This window comes from Lipophrys pholis, assembly GCF_963383615.2.
Source record: "Lipophrys pholis genome assembly, chromosome: 2".
Taxonomy (NCBI): Eukaryota; Metazoa; Chordata; class Actinopteri; order Blenniiformes; family Blenniidae; genus Lipophrys; species Lipophrys pholis.
This window is the reverse complement of record NC_137636.1, coordinates 25,728,264-25,755,195: the sequence shown is the minus strand read 5'-3', so window position 1 is coordinate 25,755,195 and position 26,932 is coordinate 25,728,264. Positions and strand designations below refer to the sequence as shown.

Sequence of the window (26,932 nt, the reverse complement as noted above, 5' to 3'; positions counted from 1 at the left end):
ACCAAAAGAATACAGTTCTTAAACACTTGTAAATGGTCAATTCACCCGGGGGGAGGGCTGTATGTGTAAAAGAGACCATGTTGGCTCAGGCTGAGGCGAGTTTCTCAGCGTTTTGCTTTGTTTTATTAGAAGTGACGTTTAGAGAGGGACCGCGATTGAACTGTTTTTTGTTTTTCTTTCTGCCAAGACAACTAATAGGAATTGATGACCTACTCTTGTTTGTTTGTAAAGTTGTATAAAAAGGTTTTTTGCGTTTCTTTAGAAATACCTGCACGGTGGGAGTTCGGCTTAATTAAAGAAAACCTCACAACCTGACAAAGCCATTGTCTCATTATCAGAAGAAAACCGACAAGACAAATCTCAATCCGATCGAAACTCTGTCCGACCCATAAAGGCACCGACATCCCAACTTCCAGTACACAAAGGATCTGCTGCTGATGTCTTGTGGAACTCTGCAAAACACTTTGGAAGGCCTATTGAAAAGTTGGCAGTGGTGAATGTTTTTAAAGTCGCACTTGTTTAGCGCGTTTTCACCATGTTTTTGTCCATTCTTTCAGACCATTTGAGGATTGTCTGGCACCCTTTCAAGGATCTGGTAATCTCTTCTTCTGCAGTGATTTAATGGCACCTGACTGGGGAGTTACTGCCACCAGCTGTTAATGTCTACATTACAGCAGTTGATAAAAGCGGGCGTTCATTTGCATTTTCCACCGGCAGATAAGGAATTCATTTAAAAAATTGAGCTACGTTTGGATGCAACCCAGCAGATGTAAAAGAAATCCAAGAAACAAAAGCAAATGGCGAATGGCCATGTTGGCCGATATGAGACTCCAGACTGAGTGAAATTCTAATACACGGGACATGCAATGAAAGACAACAGGAACATGCTAACTTGTAGACAATGCTGACAATTTCCAGTTTTTTGACGAAAGAGTTGGAATGATTACAATTACTCCTCTGGTAGGCATGTGGGCAGTTTTGCCCCATACATGAGAATCACAGAAATTATTTATGAACTACAGTACATGCAAGAGCTGTGAATAAATGTCAATAAAAGAGTTTCAAACTGGTCAGTGGAGACTATGCCGGGGGTTTCTCCCCACTTGAGTCAATGTCTGCGACAAAAACTAATGATAACAGGCAGTGTTGAGGATAGTTGATAAGTTAGGTCTATTCCTTGTCAACCTGGTTGAATGTGTTTCCCCACGGTGACCTACTGCTCCATTTACATGGTGGTCAGGTTTTCTGTTTTCTTCAGTCTTTTCTTTTGGGTAAATAAAATAAATTAAAAAAAGAATAGGGGTTAATATATTGAGAATCTATAGGATTAGTTGGGGTGGAAAAAAAACAAACTGCCGCACAAGACTGCGAGCTGTGCAAGAGGCAGAGCAAGGCTGCCGCACATTTTCACACAGGAACACCATTCAAACCAGAGGCCAGAGCGATCCTCGCCAGTCAGCCGCGAAGCCAACTGTGAAGCCGACCAGGGCGATGCCAATGTTTTACTCTCCACTGACATGACTTAATTAAAGTGCCATTGCCTTTCTTTAACTTCTTCCCCTTTAATTGGATCATTAGCAGAACAGATTTAATTACAGCCACAGCCGAATGGTTTGTATTAAATCAGCACCTGGAAAATTTGGTCGAAAATCAAAAGCTGAGCAAAGATGGAGGCGATGGAGGATTGGTGGGTGGCTAAACGGATTGGTACTGGCACTTAAGTTGTGGGACAGTCGACGCGGGACTAAAATAAGCAAGAGATGAATGTATGTTGGCAACGAGTTCCAGACACAAATTCACATCAGAATAAATACAAAAAGATGAAAAATCTTTCAATCCACAGATGAATCGGCAAATATATCTAAAAAATAAAAAGATAAAAAATGTGGTCCAGATTCTGAGTGTGACACAGGTGTTCAGCTCATCTTTAACGCCACAGCTTCAAACACATCTCACCGTACCGAATCAACAGTGAGAAGCTGAGAAGTGGGGCTCCTGTCACCGAGAGGCCGCTCGGCTGGAACAGGCAGTACGTTACAGGCAGCGGGAGCGTCATGTGACAGATCTGTGAAGAAGAGCTGGTGTCTGAGCTGTTAATGAAGGCAGCAGCAGTCACAAATTAACGAGAAGAAAGCAGACACTATGTCCAGGAGTGCTTTTCTTCCCAAATAAATTAATGAAGCCTTTTCTCATCAGCTGCAAACATTTGAAGAAAGCTCATCTACGTAACCTGGGTGCTGTTTGTGGTGGCGGCTGATGAAGTGCTCCCTTCACCAGTTAGAGATGAAAATGTAACTCATAATGGATCCGCATCTTTTTCACTTTTAAACTCTTAAGTTTAAGTGACATAGTCCAACTAATATACTTTGTTTTTGGCACATCTTAAAGCAGTATCTTTTAGTTTATCCATATTGTATGAATATCTATACCAAATCACACCATGCACATAATATGGTTCTAGAAAAAAAAGTTGGACTACTTCATATGAAGTAGAGCTATAATGACTTTTTTTTTTTAAACCCCGAATCATGTGTTCTGTATCATTTACTGCTTGTTAGACATATGAATTAGTATCGTAATACTAGATCTGATTTGCGATCAAAACGTGCATTTTATCTTCCCCCGGTGTTGCAGGTTGTAGATTTAGTTTAACCAGCAGAGGGTGTAACCACGAGATCAAACACATCTTCTTTTACATTCAAGACCAACCCAAGGAGAAAAGGCCAGACGAAGCCGCGGGTACTAAAAAACATTTATGTTTCACTGCGAGTGTGACTTGATTTGCTAACCCGATCCAGCTGCTACATTAATATATAATCTTATTTTATTATGGTTAATTATAAAACACTGCGACCGACCCTGGGAAAGTTTTTGTGTCTTGTAATTGTGTGTACATTATATAATTGTTCACTGTCAGACATTCATAATAGTTTATTTGCCACGTTCATCTGGATGTGTACTTGAATTCATTTGAACTTCTGTAACAAATTTTGCAAACGTCTCTCAAAGCAATATTGTGTGGAGGACCAACAGACAGGACCAACAGAAACTCATTTCTTTATTAATCGGTTGATGGATTTATTACATAACTTACAAATACTTATAAATTGTTCAAGCAAAAAACTAATCAGGAATTAGCTCATAAAAATGAAGTGTGTACTATATCCTACATATATTCCAACCATAGTACATTAGGATTTGCTCGTAACTGCTTTAGTTTGGGAATACAAATCAAACACAACATTTAATTTATTTACTTCTTTTGTAGTTGTGAGCGTTATTTAAAGAGGGAAATCATTTAGTTCATAAAATAATATTGTCAATATTTCTAATGATGATAATAATAAAGTGTTAACTATACCTATTTATTATATTGCCACAAAAATAAGGATTTTGGCAAAATGAAATAAAAAGCTGCAATAACAATCATACCTCAAACAACACACACACACACACACACACACACACACACACACACACACACACACACACACACACACACACACACACACACACACACACACACACACACACACACACACTATTGCCTACCTACTGACCGTTTAGATTTTCAAATTGAACTCAAGCACGTGTTTAGACAGAGAGAGAAAATACTGGAATGCACAAAGAGAACATGCAAACTCCACACAGAAATGAAGCCAAGCTGACTTCTTACGTCCACATTTGTAACATGTTTCATAACAGTCTGATTGTACTATTACTCCTCCTGTTTTCCCCACCCTGACATCTCCTCACTGAAGTGATGTGATTAAAGTCGGCGATCATTAGGTGTTTGCTGCAGGCACAAGAGCCGACCTTCCAACCTCCGACTGATCCAGCCTTCTAACGCCATCTGATGGGGAGATAACCCTTCACATTGATTGAATGTTATGTTCTGAAGAAGCAAATTGTTGATGGAAATGTCAAATACTAATTGCAGATTAGGGGATTTAAACGATGGTGTGCGTTGTCAAGTTTTGGGATCGCGTCGCAGACTGCGCCTCTCGGTTAAACGTGACTGTTACTGTAGGCAGATCCACGCCACCGGGATGAGGACCGAAGGCAAAACAGAGAAAAGCAGAAGTGCAGGAAATGAAATTAAAAAGCGCTGATGTGGACAGCGATAATGACAGCAGACTGAGTGTGTGCCGCGCCGCACACTCCTGCTGACATTTATGAGAGAAGGCTCGGCTGATTATCAAAGGGTTCACTGAGTCTTAAGCTGTGATTGCTAACATCACTTCAGAGTCTTTTAGACATTTGGAGAGAGCCAGGGAGTTAGCACCTCTGAAAATTATCACTCACTCACACTATCTCATCTGTGAGGACGGGACATGAAGCTCAAATACCCATTTTTTTTTTTTGTCCAGGGTTCTTCTTTTTTCAACTAAATGTAACAGCCTTTAAGAAGATCGATCGTCATCCGGAGAGTAAAACCTTTTAAATCATCTGTGGCTATTATTCATACACACTCTGCAGATTTTTATTGGTACTCTAGGTTGCCATAGTGATAGCATACATTCGTAGCATGTGCTGATGATCAGTGGTAAATAAATGGCAAGAGCAAACATGGGGCCTCGTGAAGCAGCTTGACCCTCACATGGGAACAGATAAGAAAAATGTAGATTAGAAAATTACATGATAAAAAAAAATTGTTTAGAAAAATATGATATGGTGGTTTTCAGGATCAGGCAACACCCCTTAAACACCAGATATGGCCAAACCTTTTCTTCTTACTATGTTTTTGGTGGGAAATTTCATCAATAGTGCAATTGACACATTTAAGTCTTAATTTTCATTGATTATCAGTTATTCTGCATTTTCACACTGCATTTATTCTCACTACGCTTTTCAGATTAGACAGGATGTCTTTTTAACCTATTTTGCGGCAATTTGGTTGAATTATGTTGTGTTTAAAGACTTGAAAGGACTTCTTGCTTGAAACTTTCACACCCAAATGTTCCATATCTCTCAATCTAGAATTTAATACAAATTCAAAGTGTAGTTAGCAGTTCTCAAGCATCAATTTATTTCAAGCTGTTTGTAAGGATAAATTAAGATATTGGCTGATACATATATATATATATAAGTTTGGCTGCATGAAATGTATCACAAATGCAGTGTCGACATTTCCAATATACATTTCAAGAAAAGACTGAAGAGCAATAAAATTCCAGGCACTATCACCAGTACCAATCATTGAATTAGATGAAGCACTGATGCACCTTGTTATAATATTTCAACAGGCAAGAAGTAAGAAGCACCAAAGCACAGAAATGTAAGAAAAATTGCTAAAAACAACAAATTTAACAAATAGTGTGAACTGCAGAGAAGCAGTATTGTTATTTGGGATACAAATCCCAAAGTAAGTAAAATACCTGAGAACATTACCACATGTTGCACATTTAACTAATACCTTGCACCTCTAATACCAACCACACTACACAGAACAGATGAGTTGTCGTTTGCACATAGTGGACCGAGTAATTAGGTTTCTTTTTTTTGGACTCAACATCAGCTTCCCAGGAAGTGTCACAAATCTTCTCAAAGAAATCCTAAAAATCTGTGTGAATTGTGTGAAGTAGTGAGCAAAATCTATCTTCAGATTGGCTTAGATTAGATCGTCTTTCACATTGTTTATGTATACAAAAAAATTGTTGCATTGTAAGGTGAGCACCGAGCTTACCAAAGTCAAACGCTCAAACATTTCTCAATAAGTACTTAAAAGGCAAATTTAACTTGAACATTACACATTTTCCAAGGCATCTGCGCTCTTGGCTTTAATGAAGCGGCTCACCAAATGATGCGATATCTGAAAACAAAATCGCCGGTGAGGTCTAGAAGGTTGCGTTCACATTTGGCAGGTTTGGTATTAAAACTCGCTCTGAGAAAGAGTTCATCATTGGCCTCCAAAAAACACTGGGAGCGTTTTTCCACAGATGAATAAACACACCATCTCGTCTTTTACTGCAATGCCTTGTTAGTGTGTGCAAAGCCAGGAATCAATCAATCAATCTCATATTGTTGAGAAGGTTCTAAGAGTTTGGTCACATGTGTATGAAATCAGAAAGATGTTGCAATGATTTCCATTTTTCTACTTTGACTTGGACCAGAGAGCCAGAATACGAGAGTAAATACAACCTGAGAACACTACAGAACTCTAAAGGCGTGAAACACACACAATTGTCTGAGAGAGAGGCTTTTATATGATTAATTGGGATCAGTCCACCAACTGCAATTCTTTAGCTTACTAATTTAATGGTATTACAGCAATTTCTACACTAATACATCTCTTCCACTTTGAAATGGACCATTTCCTACATTGAACAAACAAGTTGTCAACTCTGAAAATTAAATATGTCCTTAATTCTCTCAGTACAAAAAATATACATGGATGAATAAATAAGACAACAGGCATGAATCCCAGTAAGAAATACACGTTCACTCAAAATGAGAAGGAATACATTGTGGCTCTATATGTATTTGAATTCCTGAGACCAATTTGAGTTGTAGAAAAATGTGAAGCAGTTTAATTGCAAATGTTCATAATAAGCCTCATGACAGTGTCAACATTTAACTGTTCCCTCACTAAACTTGACATCAGTCGGTACTTCTTCTCAACATACGGGAGAGGTGTTGCGTTTAAAGATAAAGACAATTGCATTTATGCAGAGGCTAACAGTCCCCCAGCGATTTAGCTCGGTGCAGTTGCTGTTTAACATAAGATCCACCGACTGACATCCAAATGACACTGTGGTTCCTCCTCGCTGATGGAAGCGCTTTTCAGCCGAGCGTAAACAGCTCAGACACTGGTCCACAGAGAGCACATTAACAAGTCAACACTTTATTTTCTGTTGTTTTGCCAACTCGCGGAATTAGCATTAACTACAGCTGAGTGACTTTGTGTCAAAAGTTGTCATTACAGCCAATGAAATCAACAGCTGCTGTCAAGTGCTGTGACATTACACTCCCTCAAAGCTCGACTTAAAAACAAGGAGCCGCTCAGGCTCACAACAAATAAGGTGATTATGGACAAAAGTGGATTTACAGATTGTTATTCGCGATAGTATTTTGAAAACCTTTTTTTTTCCTTTCCTCCTGAATGCGTTATTCAAGCTCATATCTCTGATTTCACGAGTCTTCCTGAGTAGAGGATTGTGGAGATGGGAGCTGGGCTGAGACTCCACTGCTCACAACAGTCATCTTATCAGCATCCCTGGATACACAGAGGAGAGGGAGGGGGGGGGGGGAAATCTTATTTCCTCTTTCACATTATCAAAGTCAGTCTCCCCTATCTGTCTCTGTCACAAGGAAAATCGGCTCGCTGCCGTTTGAGAGGCCACAGGCTCCATCCAGAGGCCAGCAAGTGGAGCCACAGGGTTCTTGGGGGGGGGGGGGGGGGGGGGGGGACAGAGAAAGAGGCCCCAACCTCTAAACCCCCCCCCCATTTCAAAGTAGCACAGCAAATAGCAATCTGCACGGCTGAAATCCTCATCCTCTTGTCCAAACACATCCGAGGGTTCCCCGCCAGTGTCATTTGATTGACAGCGACTGTGTCGGAGGGCTTGGCGTTGTGTACACCGAATGTCAGGCTTCAGCCAGACGACTGTCTGTCAGCCACACGGGTTTGTGGGAGTGAGTGGTGAGTGATGTGGGAGGGAGGGAGGAAGGGAGGAAGGGATGGATGGAGGGGCATAGAGCTGCCTCAGGAGTCAGAGAGCCTCATCTGGCCTGTGGGATTCGGCTGCTTCGCAGGGCTGCTCCAACGTCTTCTCTCAGGCTAACGAGAGGGTGTTCGACAAAGAAGACAAAATCCTTGTCCCTTGATTAAAGTGTTTTCAGCTGCTTAAGTAAATAAGCAGCGACCTCCCCTGCCAGATCGAAATCACTATCGAGGTCCGCGGAAGCAAAGGGGACAAGGTGAAGATGCGGTGAACTCTTGGTTGGAGGTCTGGACTGGAGGTTGGTGGGGGGTGCTCAGTTCCTATCGATCCGGTCACACGAGTTGATGCGGAGTCCCCCGAGACTGAAGGTCCGCAGCTGCAGATTAACTGGAGCCATTACTCCCGCGGTTCACCGCAGCACAGCGAGCGCCCACCCCGCCGCCGTCAACAGCGGCACGGCCGTCATAAAGCATTAGCCTCCGCTGGAGTGCAGCGATTATGGATGTAAAGATCGCCCGCACAGCCCGGCCACTCTCCGTCTCTCTGAATAGGCCTGGAGGTGAAAGGCTCCTTCTCCCTTAGTGGTGCTTTCATGCCTAATATCTCTCCCTTGCTCTGTCTCCCTGCTGTTATCTACACTGCGGCCTCGTGTCTCCCCGTTTCTCTTTTTCTCTGCCTGTCATCTTTCATACCCAATTTCTTCCCTTCTCTCGCTCAAGTTTTCAGGCCTGGGTTGAGCCGGTTGAGCCAGTTTCTCTGGCTCTTGTCTCACTTTACAGTCACATTCCTTCTGTCGTTTTTATTCACACCAGTCTCCCCTCCCTCTGTCTGCCACGGAATCACCCTTATGATCTTGTTTCAAAATCTGACTGTGAGTCGATTCACCATCTGTCCAGTCGGAGCACAATGCTTCATGAGTAATGCATTATTACGCGAGGCTCATGCAAAATGTGGCGGGGCATTTCACAGCCATGCATCACTCCTGCTTCAATTTGTCAGGACGTTGATTGAACGGAGGCTGGAAAGTAATTAAAAACCTGAAGAAACAGCAAAAGCGCACGCACGCACGCACGCACGCACGCACGCACGCACACGCACACGCACACGCACACACACACACACACACAGTGTAACTTCACTGCCCTTATACTGAACAAAGAAGTGTAAATGTTTGGTTTGACAACAACTACGTTTATCAGAGAATCATCAGGTGAAGAACAATCCTTGAAGATTACTGATAAAGTTAGAAAACCTCACCTCGCAGTCAGAACAACAATAACACGAGAAAAGAAGGAAGCATGGATTCCAGTATGGACGCTATGATCAGGTTCAAATAGTACATGTGCTTAATTTTGTATTTTAATTTTAGATTTAACTGAATCTAATGGTTTCAATATCAGTTATGTCTTCCTCGTCATTTTAGAATGAACATAAAGTGAATGTTTGTACAAAATACTGTACAAGATCAACTGTAGAAGAAACTGCCAATTCATAGTGAACAATCTATAATCAGACCATTTTTATAAAAATTGGGGACTACACGTATCACTCTTATACAAAGGTAAATGGTTCACTTGATTAGTTTTAGACGACTTAACAGAAAGTCAGAAAATGAGCCTAATTGTGGCTGACGGAGAAAAAACAGCTACCTAATTTCAAGTAAATATGACAAATGGCAGTAATATAAGTGTAAATAAGCAATAATGAATTCCTTATCTTGATCTTGATATTTTCAGTGTTGACGTGATCCCAACTTATCTGACTAAAGAAGCAAATTTAAAGACATTAGGTCTAATTAAGCAGGCGTAATATTAGCCACTGACTTCTGGGCTGACATTGAACAGCGCCTGAACGCCTCCTGTGTGGACGTGGAGAAGAAGGCTAAGTGATGCTGAATGACATCCAGCCACGGTGCAGGATTTCAGCAGAAGACTGATGAGTGGGTTAAGGCAATGTACACAATGCAGGCTAATACTAAATTACATAACCATCTATTAGAACCTTTTTGTTGCAACTTTGTGGCTGAATGTAGTTTTCATTTACAATCATTATAATATAAGAAAAAGCCATTGTGCTTTTTGATCTTCTGAAGTGTAGTGTAAGTTTTATTCCAATTCCTAGCAAAAAGCCTTCATAACCTTCTGTGAAATCTCTTTCTGGCAATTCAGTTTAGAGAAGTCCAACCAGGACAGGCCTCGGGCACGGACTGTTGCACTCTCTTCACAACCGAGTTGCGTCCCACCGGTCCAGCCGTGGTAGATGGTCGCTGCTGAGCAGCAGAGCGTTTCTCCCCGCAGTTCGCACAGCTGGCAGATAGCATGCTCCATGACACCACTATCAGAGGGAGGCGAGCCCTACATGTTTGTGTTTACAGTGAGATTAGCCCCACGCACATCCAGGCACCAGAGCAGGAGGCGGGAATGTAAATTTCAACTCAGTATGAATTTATGAATGTGCTGATTCAATTTGAACTGCTTGTTTGCTCCCCCAAAACATCAACGGCTGGGAAATAAGCCTTGCTATATGCTCTGTTTAACTGCTGGGTCTAATGTGTTGGGCTCTCTTCGATTTTTCTTTTTTTGCTTTCATCCAAAGTCTTGCTTTTCTCCACTGGGGACTGCCATTACCTCCACTGAGGAGAACCAAGTGGAGGGCAGAGCAGCCAGCTTTATCAAGCACCCAGTGGGTTCACCTATGGTCCAAGCAGCCACCCATCCATGCTAGAGAGGGATTTCACGTGGAGTGCTGTGGGAGGTGAGACTTTGAGAAATTGCGGGGGTGGTCTACTACGGAGTTAGAGGGAGATCCTGAAGTACACTTCACCTCCTCCATCAGCTATCTCCCGCAGTCACGTTTAGCGGTAGGCTGGCTTGTGGGAGGGAATCAGCTCCAACTCTTGCTCCCGCAGAGCAAAGCCAACTTCCAATTGAACATGCTTGAGAAGCAGGAACCCACGCACACTGAGCGCGGTGGGCAGGAGAACGATCTCCGGCAATATACCGTCGCATCGGAGTGGAACCCAGCAGCGCAAAGCTGCGTTACATGCATCCGGCTGCTGCATACGTGACATATTTTCTCGACTTAATAATGCATAGGTATGAAGACGAAAATGAAAGCTTGGTGGTCTCCAAAGGTTAGGGCTCAAGTGTGGGAGGAACTCCTCCAGAGCGAAGCTCAACAGAGACAAGAAAAAAAAAAAAGGACGAGGAGAAATTAAACAGCCGCTCTGCTTTTCTTGCAGGATCAAAAGTCATGTGATGACTCCCGCAGAAGCAAAACGCTTAAGGTAGCCCACGTTCCTGGATTCACACTCGCGGCTCTGCAAACACAGCTGAATGGTTATTTTAATATAGCCCCTTACTGGTATCATTTCAGGAATCCACACACAGATGGAAATATTTTCCTCCTGAGAGAGCAATAGTGGATTTTAGAGTAGGAGCAGTCATAGTAGACATGTTTAATGATATTATTCGACTTTTTCTGCTACCCAAACATCTACTTTATTGGCTGTGAAGCTCAAAGTGATAGACTGTCATTTCAGGAGCTGTAATTACTGTCTTTAAAAATCTACTTTTTTTTTTTTTTTTTTCTGCTTCTAAAGCTCAAAAGGTGGTTAATTACAAACTTGCAATGCATGGCTTGATTCACATCTGAAGTCGTAGAATGCACTGAATATAGACTCCACAGCGTACGTAATGAGCAGCCCTCCTACTTTCTACACGGCATCCGCAGCCTCTTCCACCATCTCTGTGTCTCCGTTTAACCGACAGATCAGATCAGTAACCACCCACCCGAACCTCCCACTCACACCAAACCCTTGTGTGAACCTTCGTACCCACGGCGATGACGAATCTCCATCGTGTGACCAGATGTTTTCTTCTCGTAGTACTTTTAGTAGCATCCATTCCTACTGTAAATGTAGACATGCCACATTGTGCGTAGGCATATTTAGATTCTCACAGTAATAATAAGAACACACACAAACATATACGCGTTATGTCTTAATTTCCAGTATATTTACGTCAGCTACTACCTTTCCAAACAAGGAGCCATATTGTGTGTGTGTGTGTGTGTGTGTGTGTGTGTGTGTGTGTGTGTGTGTGTGTGTGTGTGTGTGTGTGTGTGTGTGTGTGTGTGTGTGTGTGTGTGTACAGATTCAGTTCTCTACCAGAGTAATAAATACATTGTCACACACACAAAGGACCGCAGAAATTCGGTACAAGCTGATTTGAAAGATAACTTTTGCCTGTCGTCATCTGCACTACCTAATAAAAGTGGAATAAAACCCTCCGCAGGAAAGATTAAATAACAATTTACCTAAACACTTGTTCAAGAAATGCAAACATTTTAAAAAGCTAATTTCATCTACTATGTTTATTAGTTTCCCTTCATAAATTGTCTTCTTTCTATTATAGTCTACCTCATTTCCACAAGTAAATTGAAATAAGTAGTTGAAAAGCAGTTTTTTGTATTGTTTAAACAAATGAATAAGACACTAAGGACATTTTAAGGCCACATTTCCATGACAATGGTGCTCAGAACCACTGAAAACACAACGTTGAAAATGGCTCCCAAGGTGGAACAGGAGAAAACGCAACTTCTGCTACTACACATGCCCAGTCCATATTCTCCTGGGACTTGGTAGTTTTATAGTCGACAGTCACCAAAATAGTTTTCAGTGTAATCGGGGCCTACAACTCAGGGAAGATTCTGGTACACCTTAACAACTTAGGGCACGAGGCATTCAACAAGACCACAGCTTGCGATACTTTATAACTAATCCCCATCCCCAAGCTCTGACTTTACCTGAATATATTTTCCATTAACGCATCAGGACATAATAGTATTTGTGAAGTGGCTGGAGGAGTTAACCAGTTTCATAAATATTTTTACAATCTTCACATCACATCAAATGAGTAAGTAACTGTGAGTGATGTCCTTTTATTGTAATTCCATTAGGAAGTCAACATAAAAAGGCAAAGACACACTTGTGCACTGTTTTGCATGTATGTTGTCCTCAAGCCTTCTCGACAGCGTTATTTGCTAATAAAAACCTCTGAAGTTGTCACCATTTCCAAACTAGAAGCCATTTGTTGTTGGGTTTTGTTCTCCAAAGTACAGCCCAGCATGGGTTTCGTTTCTTCACAGCATCCTGCTTCAGATTCATACTGCTACATACCTACACTCTCCCCGAGAGCTGCTCAGCACAACTGAGTGTCTCTAATGAAGCACTTGCGTAGGTTAAGGGAAAATCTGTCTCATTACTTCCTCACAAATTTTAACCGCCTTGTCTGGGCTTTAAAATGGCAATGCTCCAGAGTGGTAACAGTTCACTCTAATGACTATGGTTGTGTTTTGTATCACTACAGCAGGAGATGCAGTGTTCACAGTGTTTATTTTTTTTTAACATTGATTCAACATGGATAAAATGATTTCCTTTGCCTTTGAGACCAGGTACAAGTAAAGCATGAAATGTGCACTTGGAAATTCCTCCATCTTAGTCAGGCAAGCATCGTGGCTGCAGAGCTCATGTCTTTGAGAAGAAGAAGAAAAAAAAAAAAAGGAGGTCATAAGTTCAGTCCCTTCAAAAGTTGATGAGTCACGACAGCAGCACATTTAGTGGAGATGACCTCCCGCATCACACTGAACCCTGCCGGCTTTCTCTGAGTAACAGCGTCGGCTATCCGCCTCGAGTGTGAATGCAACAGACAGCACATTATGGCTTAGCATTCATTTGCACCTTGGAGATCAGCGCTCTATTTTTAAACCCCGTCGAGATGCGAGGCGGCACACAACCGAGACTACAGGTGTCATCTGGGTAACCGATTCATCTCCCAGTCAGTGTGCGGGCTACCCAACAAACCTGCATGAGTAAGTCTTCGGAAAAGACACACGGAGAGGGAGAAGCGGACGTCTATTTTCTTTAAGGAATGCAGATAGGCAAAGAAGCAAGTTTAAAAGCCCTGAAAAGGTAAACAGAGAATAATCAGACTTCTAATTAAGGGCGGTCTCAGGCTAGCTGGCCAGCTGACCCGCGTATGAAAGTGACATTTAGGAATAAAGAAAAAACATAGGCAAGAAGATTTAATGAGAGAGACTCTCTCCTCTTCCCTCTCCCTGTGGGGAGTGACCTTTCCGACTCCCCCGTGACAACATTCCCTCCAGATTTATTGGGCCTCTCCCTCTGCAGCACTGGAATAAAGAGAAGGGTTGCCTCGCCATCCAGACGCTGACCTTTAATTTGACACAGGCGGGGACAAGCGTGGCGCTCGACGCCTGGACCGACCAGCGGCATCAAATAGAAAACCGGGCCCAGCGGTGGCAGCGGTGATTTGAAAAGCCGGAGACCTTGTAGTGGCGCCTTTGCTGATAGACTTCATTTCCACCTGGTGCTTTGTATGCAAGATGAATATAGCAGCAGCGCAGCAGCGCTGGGTATTCGTGCCTAGACATGTGGCGGGATGAAAGGAAACGACTCCATGAGTGACAGCCACAGGATCCCAACTACCTTCCTGGTGTCTTACAGTCACAGAGACAAAAGGCACATTACACAGAAATGACAGTTCTTCAGGAAACAGTGGATTTGCTTTCTTGTGGCGATGCAGGTTGTAGCTGGTTAGCTTTTCTGAGCAGAAAGACAACACGCAGCAAATGTATACGAACGACTTCCTCATCGAGGGATGGAAAGATATGATCTGAGTGGGTTTTTTTGAAGGTGCTGGTCAAAGGGCTGATTGTCATTTGTTTCTTCTTTAAGTCTTCGTACAAAACAATGCTTGCTGCATTTAGTGCCAAGTTTTATGGTAAAACAGAAATAATTTACATTGTGATTACATTCTTCACAAAGACTATGGTAAATAGTTTTCATGCCGGGCCACTAGTGAGTGGTTCTTTTTTGTGTACACTTTGAGAATCCTTGTATTAGGATAATAAGAATATAGGAAGAGACTGACATGGTGGAAGGAACCGCAGACCTTCCGCGACTCACAATAAAGCAGGTTGGCTGTAGAGGAGGGTCAGAGTTCACGTATACAAGCGTTTGTTATGAACTACAATACTTCTCAGCTCATATCATCATGCTATAGTGCATTTTCAACTGCTGGCTTTCTTATGTTTCACTGATGCTTAATGGCATCAAACTGCCCGACCAGCTGAAGTCAGGTCACGTTACTCCTCAGATGCTGGTAAGTGCTCGAGTGTGGGTGAGAGCCTCAGGGATGGGCCTCAGAGCCAATAAACAATAACGATTTAATCATGATGAAGCTAACCCAGTACAGTCCCACTACCATTCAGAGCTAACGCAATTAAATCCCTGTAAAACAAATCTCCATCGCGGCCTTTCACAAGATGATCGTGGCAAATGTGACATGTGGAGAGGCAGCAAGTAATGGGTACAACATCAGTGTGTGTGTGTGTGTGTGTGTGTGTGTGTGTGTGTGTGTGTGTGTGTGTATGTGTAAGTGTAATCTCAGTGAAGAACCTTCTCAAGGAGATTAAAGCTTTCAAACAATTACTGTTATCTACAGATATTTCACGGTGGTTCTTGTCTTCTCTATCTCCACCATCGCAGCAGGTAAGCTCCTCTTGCCAATCAGACGTAACATGGGCCGCGATAAAGATGCCATTTTTGACACGGTGACAATGACAACAGCTGCAGTACCTACACGAGGAAGCCATCAGCTGTCCACTCCCACGTCTTTCATCACCTCTCAGTCCACACAAAGACGTGCACCATTGCTGGAATCCCTCACACTCATCTTTTGTTTTGTTTTGTACCAGAGTCACAAGAGTACATGTCTTGACCATGCCTTAAATGTACATGTTCTTAATTACTTGTCATTTATTTGTGAAAGTTAGACAAAGCTGAAGAGGTTTGTCTGATTCTATAAATGATTTATTCTACTGATTTCAACTACTTTTTGCTGTGTTTCTGTAATTTTTCAGTGTTTCACCCTTTCGCAAGAAATAATATCTCAGGCAGCACCTTCTATAATTTAATAGTAATTGAAATCCAGGAGCTACAACTTTTGCCATTAGGGAAGAGTTTTCAGATGTTCCACTGCTGAATAGGAATAGATGAAAGCAACTGCTGGGATTATTAAAGGTGTTGGTTTGAGTAAATTTGGGATAATAGATGTTCTGCTCCACTGCCACTGATCTCCGCAACACAAAAAGTGAGTTTGGCTGTTTTACTTGACTTTATTCTGCTTGGAATAAACGCACCGGGAGCTGTTTAATTAGCCCGCTTGCGTACTTTAAAATGATGATTACCAGTTATTTTGATCATGTGTGTGATATTATCCAACTTACCAAGCCCAATCATTTACTGATCACTAGGTTACTAAAAGCACATCAATGGGTTTGTAATCATCTTGATCAGCAACATTATGCATCAGTTGGATGTTGTTGTTTTTTTCAGTCATCACAACACTGATGCTTTTTAAATGGAGCTGCAACAAAATTAGACAGGAGGGGGAAAAAAACACAAGCCCTTTTTTTTTTTCCATGAGAAACATCACTAATGAGATCTAAGACCTATTAGGTCTCACTAATATGTACAAAATTATAGTCATAATCATGAAAAGAGCTCACAAAAAGCAATCGCGCAGTGAGACAAGATTGGGTGAATTAAGCCGTTAGCCTCACATCTCCGACAAAGCTGCCTCACACATCCGTATCCGGCAGATAGCAAAGAGTCATCACTGTACACGGTTTAAAAAAAAAAAAGCTGCATTTGATGGAGGACCACCAGAAAAAAAAAAAACATTTCCAAACAAAAAGAAGAAAAATATGGTTGCATATTTTCAGGTTTATGTGGGGAGTGGCAGCTGGACTCACACAGTATCAAGAAACAAGATTTCCCACTGAAAAAGCTGAAAAACCCAGCAGTCATTGATAACTTTTGACTTACTGCCACCGAACGTGGTCATTTTCTGCTACAACGGTGCAAAAAATATTACTGATGGCTCCTTTAATGTCCCATTACAGCACTAAGGCAATCTCCAGCCACAACAATCGACAAGGGGGGACTTGCTGCTGAGTCAGTGGTGCTGCTGAGACAAACACAGTAATATGTTTAGTTGATGAGTTGTCCTTTGGATGACAGTCCTCTCACAGAGATACTGTGAAACTGCTGGACAAGAGAAAAGCTTTCATCTTCATTTTAATAAAAATGAGTTGGCTGCATATCGGCTGTTTAACACATTCTCCTGATCACAATGGGATTTAGACCATTTTGAATTGATTGTTTAAAACTCTGACAGAGCACTATCACAGAAAACACACTAAAGTTAAAAGCTTTAATAGTGACTAATGGACATCTTCTATAGATCAAAAGCAGAACATTGCAACACCACATTTGACAAGAGTGTTTGGCCAGTCTTCATGTCTTGTATCCCCCTCATGTTTCCTGATGTCTGGTGAAACTCTCTCTGCCTGCATTCATTGTCTTTTAGCTCCGCCCTTATGTCCTTGTCTATGCTCTGTATCCACCCATTTACCCTTGATTGTTGTCTGCTGTGTCTCATCAGCCCTGCCTCCCACTGAATTAAAGTACTCACTCTGTCCCTGTGTCGTTGTTGGTCCATCTGCCTAATTCTGCCTTCTCCCTGCGTAGTATTTTGCATTCTTTGATTGTATCTCTGGTTGTTTTTTGTATTCTTCCAGTGTATCTCTGCTTGTTTTTGCCCAGTACCCTGCCCTCAGCTGTTTGTTTGGATTATTGGAGTTTAACTATATGTTCTACTTTTGAAGCCAGAAAGTAAACTTTGCCTTTACTGAAGAGGTCATGCGGACCCAAATGTCCTCCGTGTTAACGCCATAACTGATTGATTTTATGTGGGAAAGCTGCAGATGACTTGCAGATCAAGTAATCAAAACAGAATTGACCCGTTTTAAAAAGAATGAAGGAAAAAGACTTTGCTTCTTTGGCCTTTTATGTTGCACATGGTTGTATTTTGTTGGTCTGGTGGCATCGCCCTGCTGCCAAACACCCTTTTCTGCTCTGATGCCAAATGGTGATTGTTTCCTCAGTAGCCCACTGAAAGTTCTGACCTGGATACTCTTGGATAACTGAAACTAATCGGCTCATTTTCCAACATTTGATCTGGCCAAGGTTGAAAGCTGATGTCGCAGAGTCCCAGTCACATCTGTCAGACCGCTGGCAAAAACAAATCAAACAATCTCCTGAGCCCCTTTCAACTGGAGGTGGATGTCAATGCTGTCTGAGGAGAAGCCTGATGGGGTTGCTCGTCCTGTCCAACAGACTCAACTTAGAGTATTCAGCTCTGTGATAACAAACACCAGCTTTTCTCTTAGCTTAGTTGTGGCCTCAACTGATCCCGACTTGTGTGTTGTTGTGTAACAATTTAGTCAGGCAGAGTACTTCGACTCTGCAGGGCGGCATCCCGAGGATGAGACAATTAACAAACATTTCTATCCTGAACTGTACGTTTCTGCTGTCTGTCTCCTGCCCTAATGCTAGTGCATCAAGGTTGATCGGTCTGCTTCAGCGCTGCTTCAAAATTAGGACAGTGGTGGCTTAGAAGTTGGAGAAGTAAACTTGTGGTTAGAAGTTTGTGGTTTCTACTGCTTACAGGTCATAACTGTGGGTCCCTGAACAAGAGCCTTCAACTGCTGCCCAGGTGTCGTACTGTGTTGGCCCACTGCTCCAAGCATGTATAGTTATGGTTAATATCATGAGTCCAATGCAGAGAAAGTTTTTTCCCTGAAAGGGTCAATAAAGTGATCTTCCTTTCTTTATAACTACTCTCACCCCAAAAAAGAATCCACATTGACTCCTTCAGGACTGTGTGGTTAGGGATTTCCTCCAGGGACTCCAGGTTCCTCCCAGCATTCAAAAACAAGCATATTAGTGGAATGTGTGTCACTACATTGCCTGATTGTGTGTGATTGTGTGTGACTGTGAGTAATTGTTTTTCTGTGTGTGGCGACCAGTCCATGGTGGACCTTGTCTTATATGGATGGTAAGCTGGGATCGACTCCAGCCTCTTGCCGCCTTTCCTGTGACAAAGCTGCACAGAAGATGGATTTAAGTATTGTCACTTTTCTTTCATTGGACTGCAGTGGAGAGTTACTGTTATTATCTAGTCTGCCCTCAATCAGGCTTTCACAGTTTTGACTTTGATTTATTTTTAGTGAAGTCGCTAAGAGCTTCAAGCAGCGTTGTGCTTAGTCCTCCATCCATTAAAGGAACTACTTTTCCTTTTCACAGTTGTTGGACTGAGGATGTATCGAACACGAAAGTATCTCAGTACATCAACCTGTGGTGGAAAGCAGGATATGTGTAAATCTTCTTCTCAGAGTCGATGAGCTGGAGCAACTTGTTTGCTTATATCGCTCAGTAGATATGGTATGCTTCAGGTAAAGCCAATACATTTTCTCAATTGTTCTATATTTGAACCTCATGAACTGAAAATGTCAAATATTCTCAAAGTGGGAATTAAATGTTCACTAATCACAAAATCACTTGAGAAACTAATATACAGTTTATTAGTCAAGGAAAATAAATGCTTTCACTTGATGAGATGACCCATTACAAAATAAATCTAATAGAAATGAAAACTGTTTAGTACTTTGATTAATATGCACAGGAGCGTCCTTTAAATCAGTTTGCAGAATTGATCACTGCAGGGTATACACAAGATTATTTAATTACAGTAATTAGTCATGCAAAATTCCTTAAATAATGATGTGATTACATGCATAACAAAAATTTTATTAACCACTTTAATGGGTCAATGACCGAAAACCATCACCATGATGGAATCTTACAGGAGCTTGGTTGTAAACACATTTTGTTTGCGTCTATTATCATGTATTAAACAAAGTAAAAATAGACCCATTTAATGTTTGTCACATGTTTTATGATACCGAAGTTTGGTTTATACACCAATTAAAAATAAAGACTTAATAAAGTGATGGCTACAATAATTAATATTTTGGAAATTATGCTGAACAGATGTCGTACAAAGCTACAAATGTAGATTTTTATTCATTTCTCATCACGTTTTTATGAATCCTTCATTACCCAATGTGTCAATCTTTATTTATTGACATTTTTAAAAGCTTCATTCAAATATTTATCACAATTTTATTGAAAATAAAACTTTTAGGAATTGTCTTTTCCAAAGATTTGATGAATGAACCTTAAAAAAATTACTTTTTAATTATTTTTATATACAACATATTTTGATAACTACCATAAACAAACTCTGAGACGGAAAATGTGACTAAAACCAATAAATCTATCTCTCATACACTACTTAGTGCAACATATGGGCACAGGAAGCTGAGTCGATCCCACTTGATATTGAGCACAAGGCAGGGTTCACCCTGGACGCGTCGCCAGTTCATCATTTAAAGACACCAGTTCAACAAATGAGCATGGTTTTTGGGACTGTCGAAGAAAACATAGCACACAAAGAAAAAACTTGTATGGACAGGAAGAATAAGCAAACAGAAAAGCTCCTAATCCTGGAATCAAACCAGGGATTTTCCCTCTGTGACATGAGAGTGTTAACATCTACCCCACTGTGACGCCTCAAAGCAAATGCTCCAACCAGGGGTGTCAAACACATTTTAGTTCAGGAGCCACTTACAGCCTGATTTTATCCGGAGTGGGCCGGACTGGTAAAATAGTGCCAAAATAATCTTTAAATGTAATCTTTAAAGTTTTTCTTTGTTGTGGCGCCGAGTATACGTGATGAAAATGCAATTTTTTTTTCAAAATCAAACAATTACGACAGAAAATGACAACAATCTCACATAAAGCCAATTTTAATCAAACTGTCTGGTGCAAAATACAGTGAAATGTCCAAAACACTTCTCCCATAGCTGCTGCATTATTCTTTTTTTTTTTTTACAAAGTCCCCCAGACAGCATGGCTTTGAGGCTAGTTTGATACAACGAGGTAGCAAACTTTCATGGCATTTCATTGACATCTTATCTCGAGTCTCAGTGTTTTGTCTGCTACTCTTAAGAAATTTGTTTTGGAAAAAAAAGTTGACGTTTTCTAAGCAAATTGTAGCCCACAGGCCCTTTGTTTGAGACCCGTGGTGTCCATGACACCTTTGAAATGTTGAAAGAACAACCCCATCTTTTCTCCACTGAATCTTTCTAAGTCCACAAAGCCATAAACAACTGGCAGTGCCAAATATGTCTGCCTTTATTCTGCCTGCCTCTTCTCTGAGCCGCATCGTGTCTTTTCAAAAGAATCAGAGGTGGAAGTGTCGCAGCGGGATAACGACTCTCGGACAAAGATGCTCGGAGATGGAAAACACAGCTGTGGTAAGTGTAGATAATACAAAAGTACTTCCTCGCATGCAGTTATTTCCTGTTTGTGCACATTTCTACCACGCGGCATCACTTTACTGTGCGGCTGCATTAAATTGTGCCTCGCACAGCTCTATAGCGTCGGAGTGACATCTTTGTCTCTCGCCTTTACCCTTACTGTGACTGTAAATTAGTCGGCATCAGCGGAGATGTTTGAAATGCAAATATTGTGACAGAGTGTTGATTTCATGTTTGCACCTTGTGAGCGCATTAATTCCAAGTGCTGCCCAAATATGTGTGCATGTTCCACACGCATTTAATGCTGGAGAGCTAATCACATTCTGGAGCCTGGTACAGTTGGTATTTACCTTCATGTCATTCAGCTGATGCGCTCATCCGAGTCGTCTTGGAGGAAAATGAAATGGTCTTGTGTCTCGCTCGGCGATACATCGGCAGGATGGAAAGTGACCGGATGTAGAGGTTGGATCAAATCGCGTCACCTCTGCGTCACCTCCCACTGATCACAATGAAGTGCTCTCCCTGGCTATGCTGCAGTGTATTTAGGTTTATTTTGGAGCCTGTATAAAATCCAGGCTGCCAGCAGGGGTAAGCTCATGACGACAACGCTGATGCTTTGACCAGAAAAGGATGTCAAATATAGCTGAGTTCATTTCGAATGAAAGAGGCAGATGTTTACATTAGACAATCAGACCTGCTTCAGCTTGTGAGCTGTACTGCACTTCGTTGCTTGTCAGATTGTTGTTGTTGTTGGTTCACACCACAACAGGTTTCCTACACATTGGGTTAATTTGGATTTTAAGTTATGTTCATTCAAATTTGAACATTTCCCTGACATTCTTTCAGTCTACCTCAATGCTCCTCATGAAGACTTCACACGTGCAACAACAATATTGAATGTCGGGGGAGAATACTGAAAATGTATGATGATTTCAAAAGATTTCAATACACACAGTGCATTCTTTATGCCATTTTATTCTTCAACGTCTTTCATCTAGCAGAAGAAAAAAAACAATCCACCATCTCGCTCTTTTCAGCTTATTGCTATCGGCATTGCTCCTGCAACAAGTCTACATGCAGCGTTTTGATTTGACATGCTAAAATTTATGCAAAATAATTCAAGATACATATATTAAAACACAGAGCAGAGGAATACTAATTAAAAAGTGAGCGTAACTGTGGTTGGTGTTAATTACAGCCATCATGTCCGTGGCACATGGAATTAAAACCTTCACTGAGACTAATTGAGCCATTTTGGGCCCGAACATGTGATGAAGACAACAGCTTCAATTGTCCTCACAAACTGAACGCAGCGCTCCAGCGCCTGATAGCCCGGGCCTTAAGGAGACCTGTCTGACGCACATCAGGGAGGTCGGCCTTCTGAGGCTAAGCACAAGCATAATAATTAATCTTCTCTGACACCATCATCCTCGGTGTCACCTAGCAACTGTCCACCTGCATTAACCAGACCACAATAGAGAGCCGTCATAAACTGTCTGGAGTTGTGGGGGGGCCCACTCTGCCGGATATAATGCAAATGCCTCCACAGTGGAGAAGTGAAAATGAAGCCACTGCAGCTTGCTTGATTGACCTTTTCTGCTTCAGGAACAGCATTTAACAGCTTTTTTCAAATACGTGTCGACACAGAACCTTAGAAATATGTACTATAATAGCAAATCATTATAAAAAAAGGGCCATTCATACCCACCACAGCCTTGAGAGATGCTGCCAAAGCAAACAACTACAAAAAAAAAAATGGCTTCATGTTCACAGTGGAAATGAAGAAAAGCATTTAATACTACATTTTGAGTCCATATGTGAAGAGAATGTAAAACTATGGAGAAGATTTCCAAGCATGCGTTGTCCTACAGTTTAAAGCTGAAGTCAAGCTGACCCGAGGCAAGCACTCCCACATTTTTACAAAGCATACAGTGGAAGGATTGGATCAGGCTTTGCAGCTGGATCTCGTCTCCTTCTTGGAATTTTAATTCATATTTTGACCTTTGTCCTTTTTTTCTATTTGAAAAAAAAAAAAGGAAATTTCTCACCTACATGTAATAGTTTTTCCTACATGTCATTTCCTTATGACATAAATCTAATGATCTCATTCCACACTGCAGACCATCTGGAGATTAAGCGTATTCATTGATTTCCCATCAAGTATTATCCTTTCAATCCATCACTGATATACTGTGCCTCAAGAAAGACTGCAGAAGTTAAGTAATCAGCTTAATTGTGTGTATAGTCGAGTCTTTTCACTTCCAGGACAAAGTTGGATTTTGTGTGTTTGTATTCTGCATGTGCATCTGTTATTCATGGGTACTTTGGTCACTTTACATCCTATAACTATGCAGATTCTTTAGTAATCCTGGGCCGATTATGTGTCCCTTTGTGTTTGTGATGCGATAAACTAAAGACATGTCCTTGTCTGACATACCGGGTTGGATACGTATGCCACATTAACTGATATATAACATAGGTAAAGTATAGAAGATGAATGGCAGTTAAATCTGATTGTTGATTCTTTTTTTACACAATAGACACAATAAAAATTGTGTCTTAATGTTGCATTCATGAAGTTTCAATTCCGATTTAGAATGGTATACATTTCATTACATTTTCAACTGCAGACCACAACCAACCACAAAGACAGTCAGAGTCTGGAGGAGGAGGCCACCTCAGCCGTGCAGGACTGCTTCAACATCACAGACTGGAGTGTTTTTGCTGTGGGGACAGACCTGGGTGAACACACATCAGCTGCGCTGGACTACATCACCTTCTGCTCTCAGTGTGTAACAGAGACCAAGACGGTTAAAGTGCTGCCCAACCAGAAGCCATGGTTTAGCGGTGAACTGAGGGCCCTCCTCAGAGCACGCGACTTGGCCTTTAGATCAGGGGACGAACAGACCTACAGGAGTGCGAGGAGCAGCCTGAGGAGGGGCATCAACCAGGCCAAGCGCAAAAACCAACAGCGCATCTTGGAGCACTTTGAAAGCAACAACTCCAGCGGAATGTGGCAGGGGGACAAGACCCTCACAGGCTACAGATCAAGAGAGGACACTGTGATCACGGCCCTACATACAGCCCTTACTCACCTGTACCACAAGAACACGTATGTAAGGATGCTGTTTGTAGACTTCAGCTTGGCCTTTAATACATCACCATAGTCATTCTGCAGAAACTAACAGTGAAACTGAGGGACCTAGGCCTGTGCAGCTCACTGTGTGCATGGGTCCTGGACTTCCTGAGCAATAGACCCCACTACGTCAGGATGGGAGACCACACATCTTCCATTCTCATCCTGAACACAGGAACACCCCAGGGGTGTGTCCTAAGCCCCCTCCTCTATTCCCTCTTCACCCACAACTGCACCCCTATCCACACCACCAATACCATCATCAAGTTTGCAGACGACCCCACCATTGTAGGACTGCTAAGGGACAATAACGAGTCAGCCTACACGGGGGAGGTCCAGCACTTGACAAGATGGTGTTTCAACAACAACATGGACCTAAACACCAGGAAAACCAAGGAACCAGTTGTGGATTTCAAATGATCCACATGCATTGAGCACTCTGCCCTCTGCATCAACAGAGAGGAGATAGAGAGGGTGGAGAGCTCCAAGTTCCTTGGTGTGCACATCTCTGCTGACCTCACCTGGACCAACAACATCTCCCACCAAGTGTGGAAAGCACAACAGAGACTTTGCCTTCTCAGGAAGCTAAAGCAGGCTCACCTCCCTCAACCCCTGCTGGTGAACTTCTACAGGAGCACCACCGAGAGCCTCCTGACCCACTGCTGCACGGTGTGGTTCACTTGCTGCACTGCAGAGGACCGGAGGAACCTGCAGCAGGTTGTGAGGGTGGCTGAGAAATTCATTGGGACCACACTCCCTCTCCTTAAAGACATTTACATTGGCCGACTCCAGAAGAAGGCCACCTCCATCTCCGATGACCCCACCCACCCTGGACACCACCTGTTCTCCTCCCCTCCGGTAAAAGATACCGGGCACTGAAAACAGAAACAATCCACCACAGTTTCTACCAACAAGCTTCTACCCCGGTCTTCGTACACACTCTTAGATTTAAAAAATAAATAAATAAAAAATCCAAGCTAGTATGTCAGAATAGACCAGTTTGTATTTTCATTCTAGGTGATGACAGCGAAAATCAAGCTCTCGATGTATACCAATTTTTTTTATCACACACACACACACACACACACACACACACACACACACACACACACACACACACACACACACACACACACACACACACACACACACACACACACACACCCACACACACCCACACACCCACACACACACACACACACACACACACACACACACACACACACACACACACACACACACACACACACACACACACACACACACACACACACACACACACGGCTAACAGCTGTCATCAGCAGTAGAAAAGAGAGAACCAAACTGCCCGTCAGTCAACAACTGGAGATTGCAAATGGCAGTGTGTTCAGGTAAAAGATTGTGACTGAGTTCCTCAACGTGTTTACTCCCGGAAAATTGGAGAATAACAGGCTGTCATACGGTGACACATCAGCCTTTGTTAAAGAAATTACTTTGCTCTTCGCCCAGCTCTCTGATGCTCGGCCTGCTGGACAAATTGTCCATTTGGCAAGTGCAGACTAAATGGAAGTGCGTCTGTGGCATGTTGCTCTACTGAAGCACAAAGAATGAAAAAAAAAAAAAAAAAGAACGGGGCAGATAGGAATCCAATTATCCAAGGCAAATAATGGATGTCTCATTTAAGATGTGCGGCTGTTGCGACACAAACGGAGGCGCACCATTTTCCCGAAAGCCATTCTCTATCAACTGCATCATCTTCTGTTCGACACTAACTCATCTCCAGCCATATACTACAAGCTGTCAAGCATCACAGATCATAATAAATAATTTGAAGGCACAGGAAACATGGGTTTCAAAGATAAAGTGTTTACTCACATGTAGCGTAGGTGGGGGTTCTGAGCGAATGCTCGAGCCTGGATCACCCTCAGGTCACAATTCATGATCGTTCTGAAATGGAGAAACGATAGAAATACAGATGAAACAATGTAGAAAACCAACCAAAAACACATTTCTTTTCTTTCCTTGTGCCATTACACGCAACAAGTGTTATAATACAACAATCCCATAGCAACAAATAGACTATTTTAACTCTTTCGTTCCATTTTACTTCCTTTTCTTGGAACATGTTGTGAAGCAGCTCTCTCCATCTCTCTTTCTCTCTATTGCATCTCCACTTTGTTGCCATGCAAAGTTTAAGGCCAACGAAGGTCTTCTCATGTTTATCCAATGTTTGATGACGGTTCGTCAATGTGTGCATCTTTACTGTAATATGTGTAAGAATGAAACAGTTCAGACCTTCATCGTTGAACTGGTACAAAAAACACTGCAAACATGGGCCCACGAAAAGACACACAACAAAGAACAGACATGAAACTAGTGACAAATCTTTGTAGAGTCGAAGCCAATTCTAGAAGCCCCTGAGATGATCATGATCTTAATTGATGGATGAATGAAAGTCTGAGTCATTATTTCTAATCCCTGTGACATCTACGAACGTTGTACCATGGACAAATATATGCCCATTCTGCTCCTACAATCCTCTCCAGGCTGAACTTTGGTTTATATTTTCGCGACTTTATGTAACACACAGATGTTATGGGGATGGTTGGGGCCTTCTGTGAAGCACGAAGGAGGAGCTGAATGTGTATGGGGGCATTATTGTAGCAAAACTATTTGCCAATGCGTATGGAGAGTTGTCCGTCTGTATTTCAATCAGTCTGTCCAAAGTGAGCGTTGTCAATGTGTAAGAGAAATTGTCAATGTGAAAATGAACGTACAAAAGTTTTCGCATAGTTTGTCTGTCTGTAATTAGGTATTTAAAATATATAAAAGAAAATCTCCT

General features: G+C 42.0%; 1 protein-coding gene across 1 annotated transcript in view; it reads right to left on the bottom strand.

The window, feature by feature from the left end:
• ntrk3b (neurotrophic tyrosine kinase, receptor, type 3b) overlaps positions 1-26,932 on the bottom strand; it is a 282,620-nt gene that overhangs the window by 195,123 nt on the left and 60,565 nt on the right. Inside the window, exon 3 of the mRNA XM_080490348.1 lies at positions 25,966-26,037. Within this exon, the coding sequence (XP_080346474.1) occupies positions 25,966-26,037 (72 nt within the window). The remainder of the gene's footprint in view (positions 1-25,965; positions 26,038-26,932) is intronic.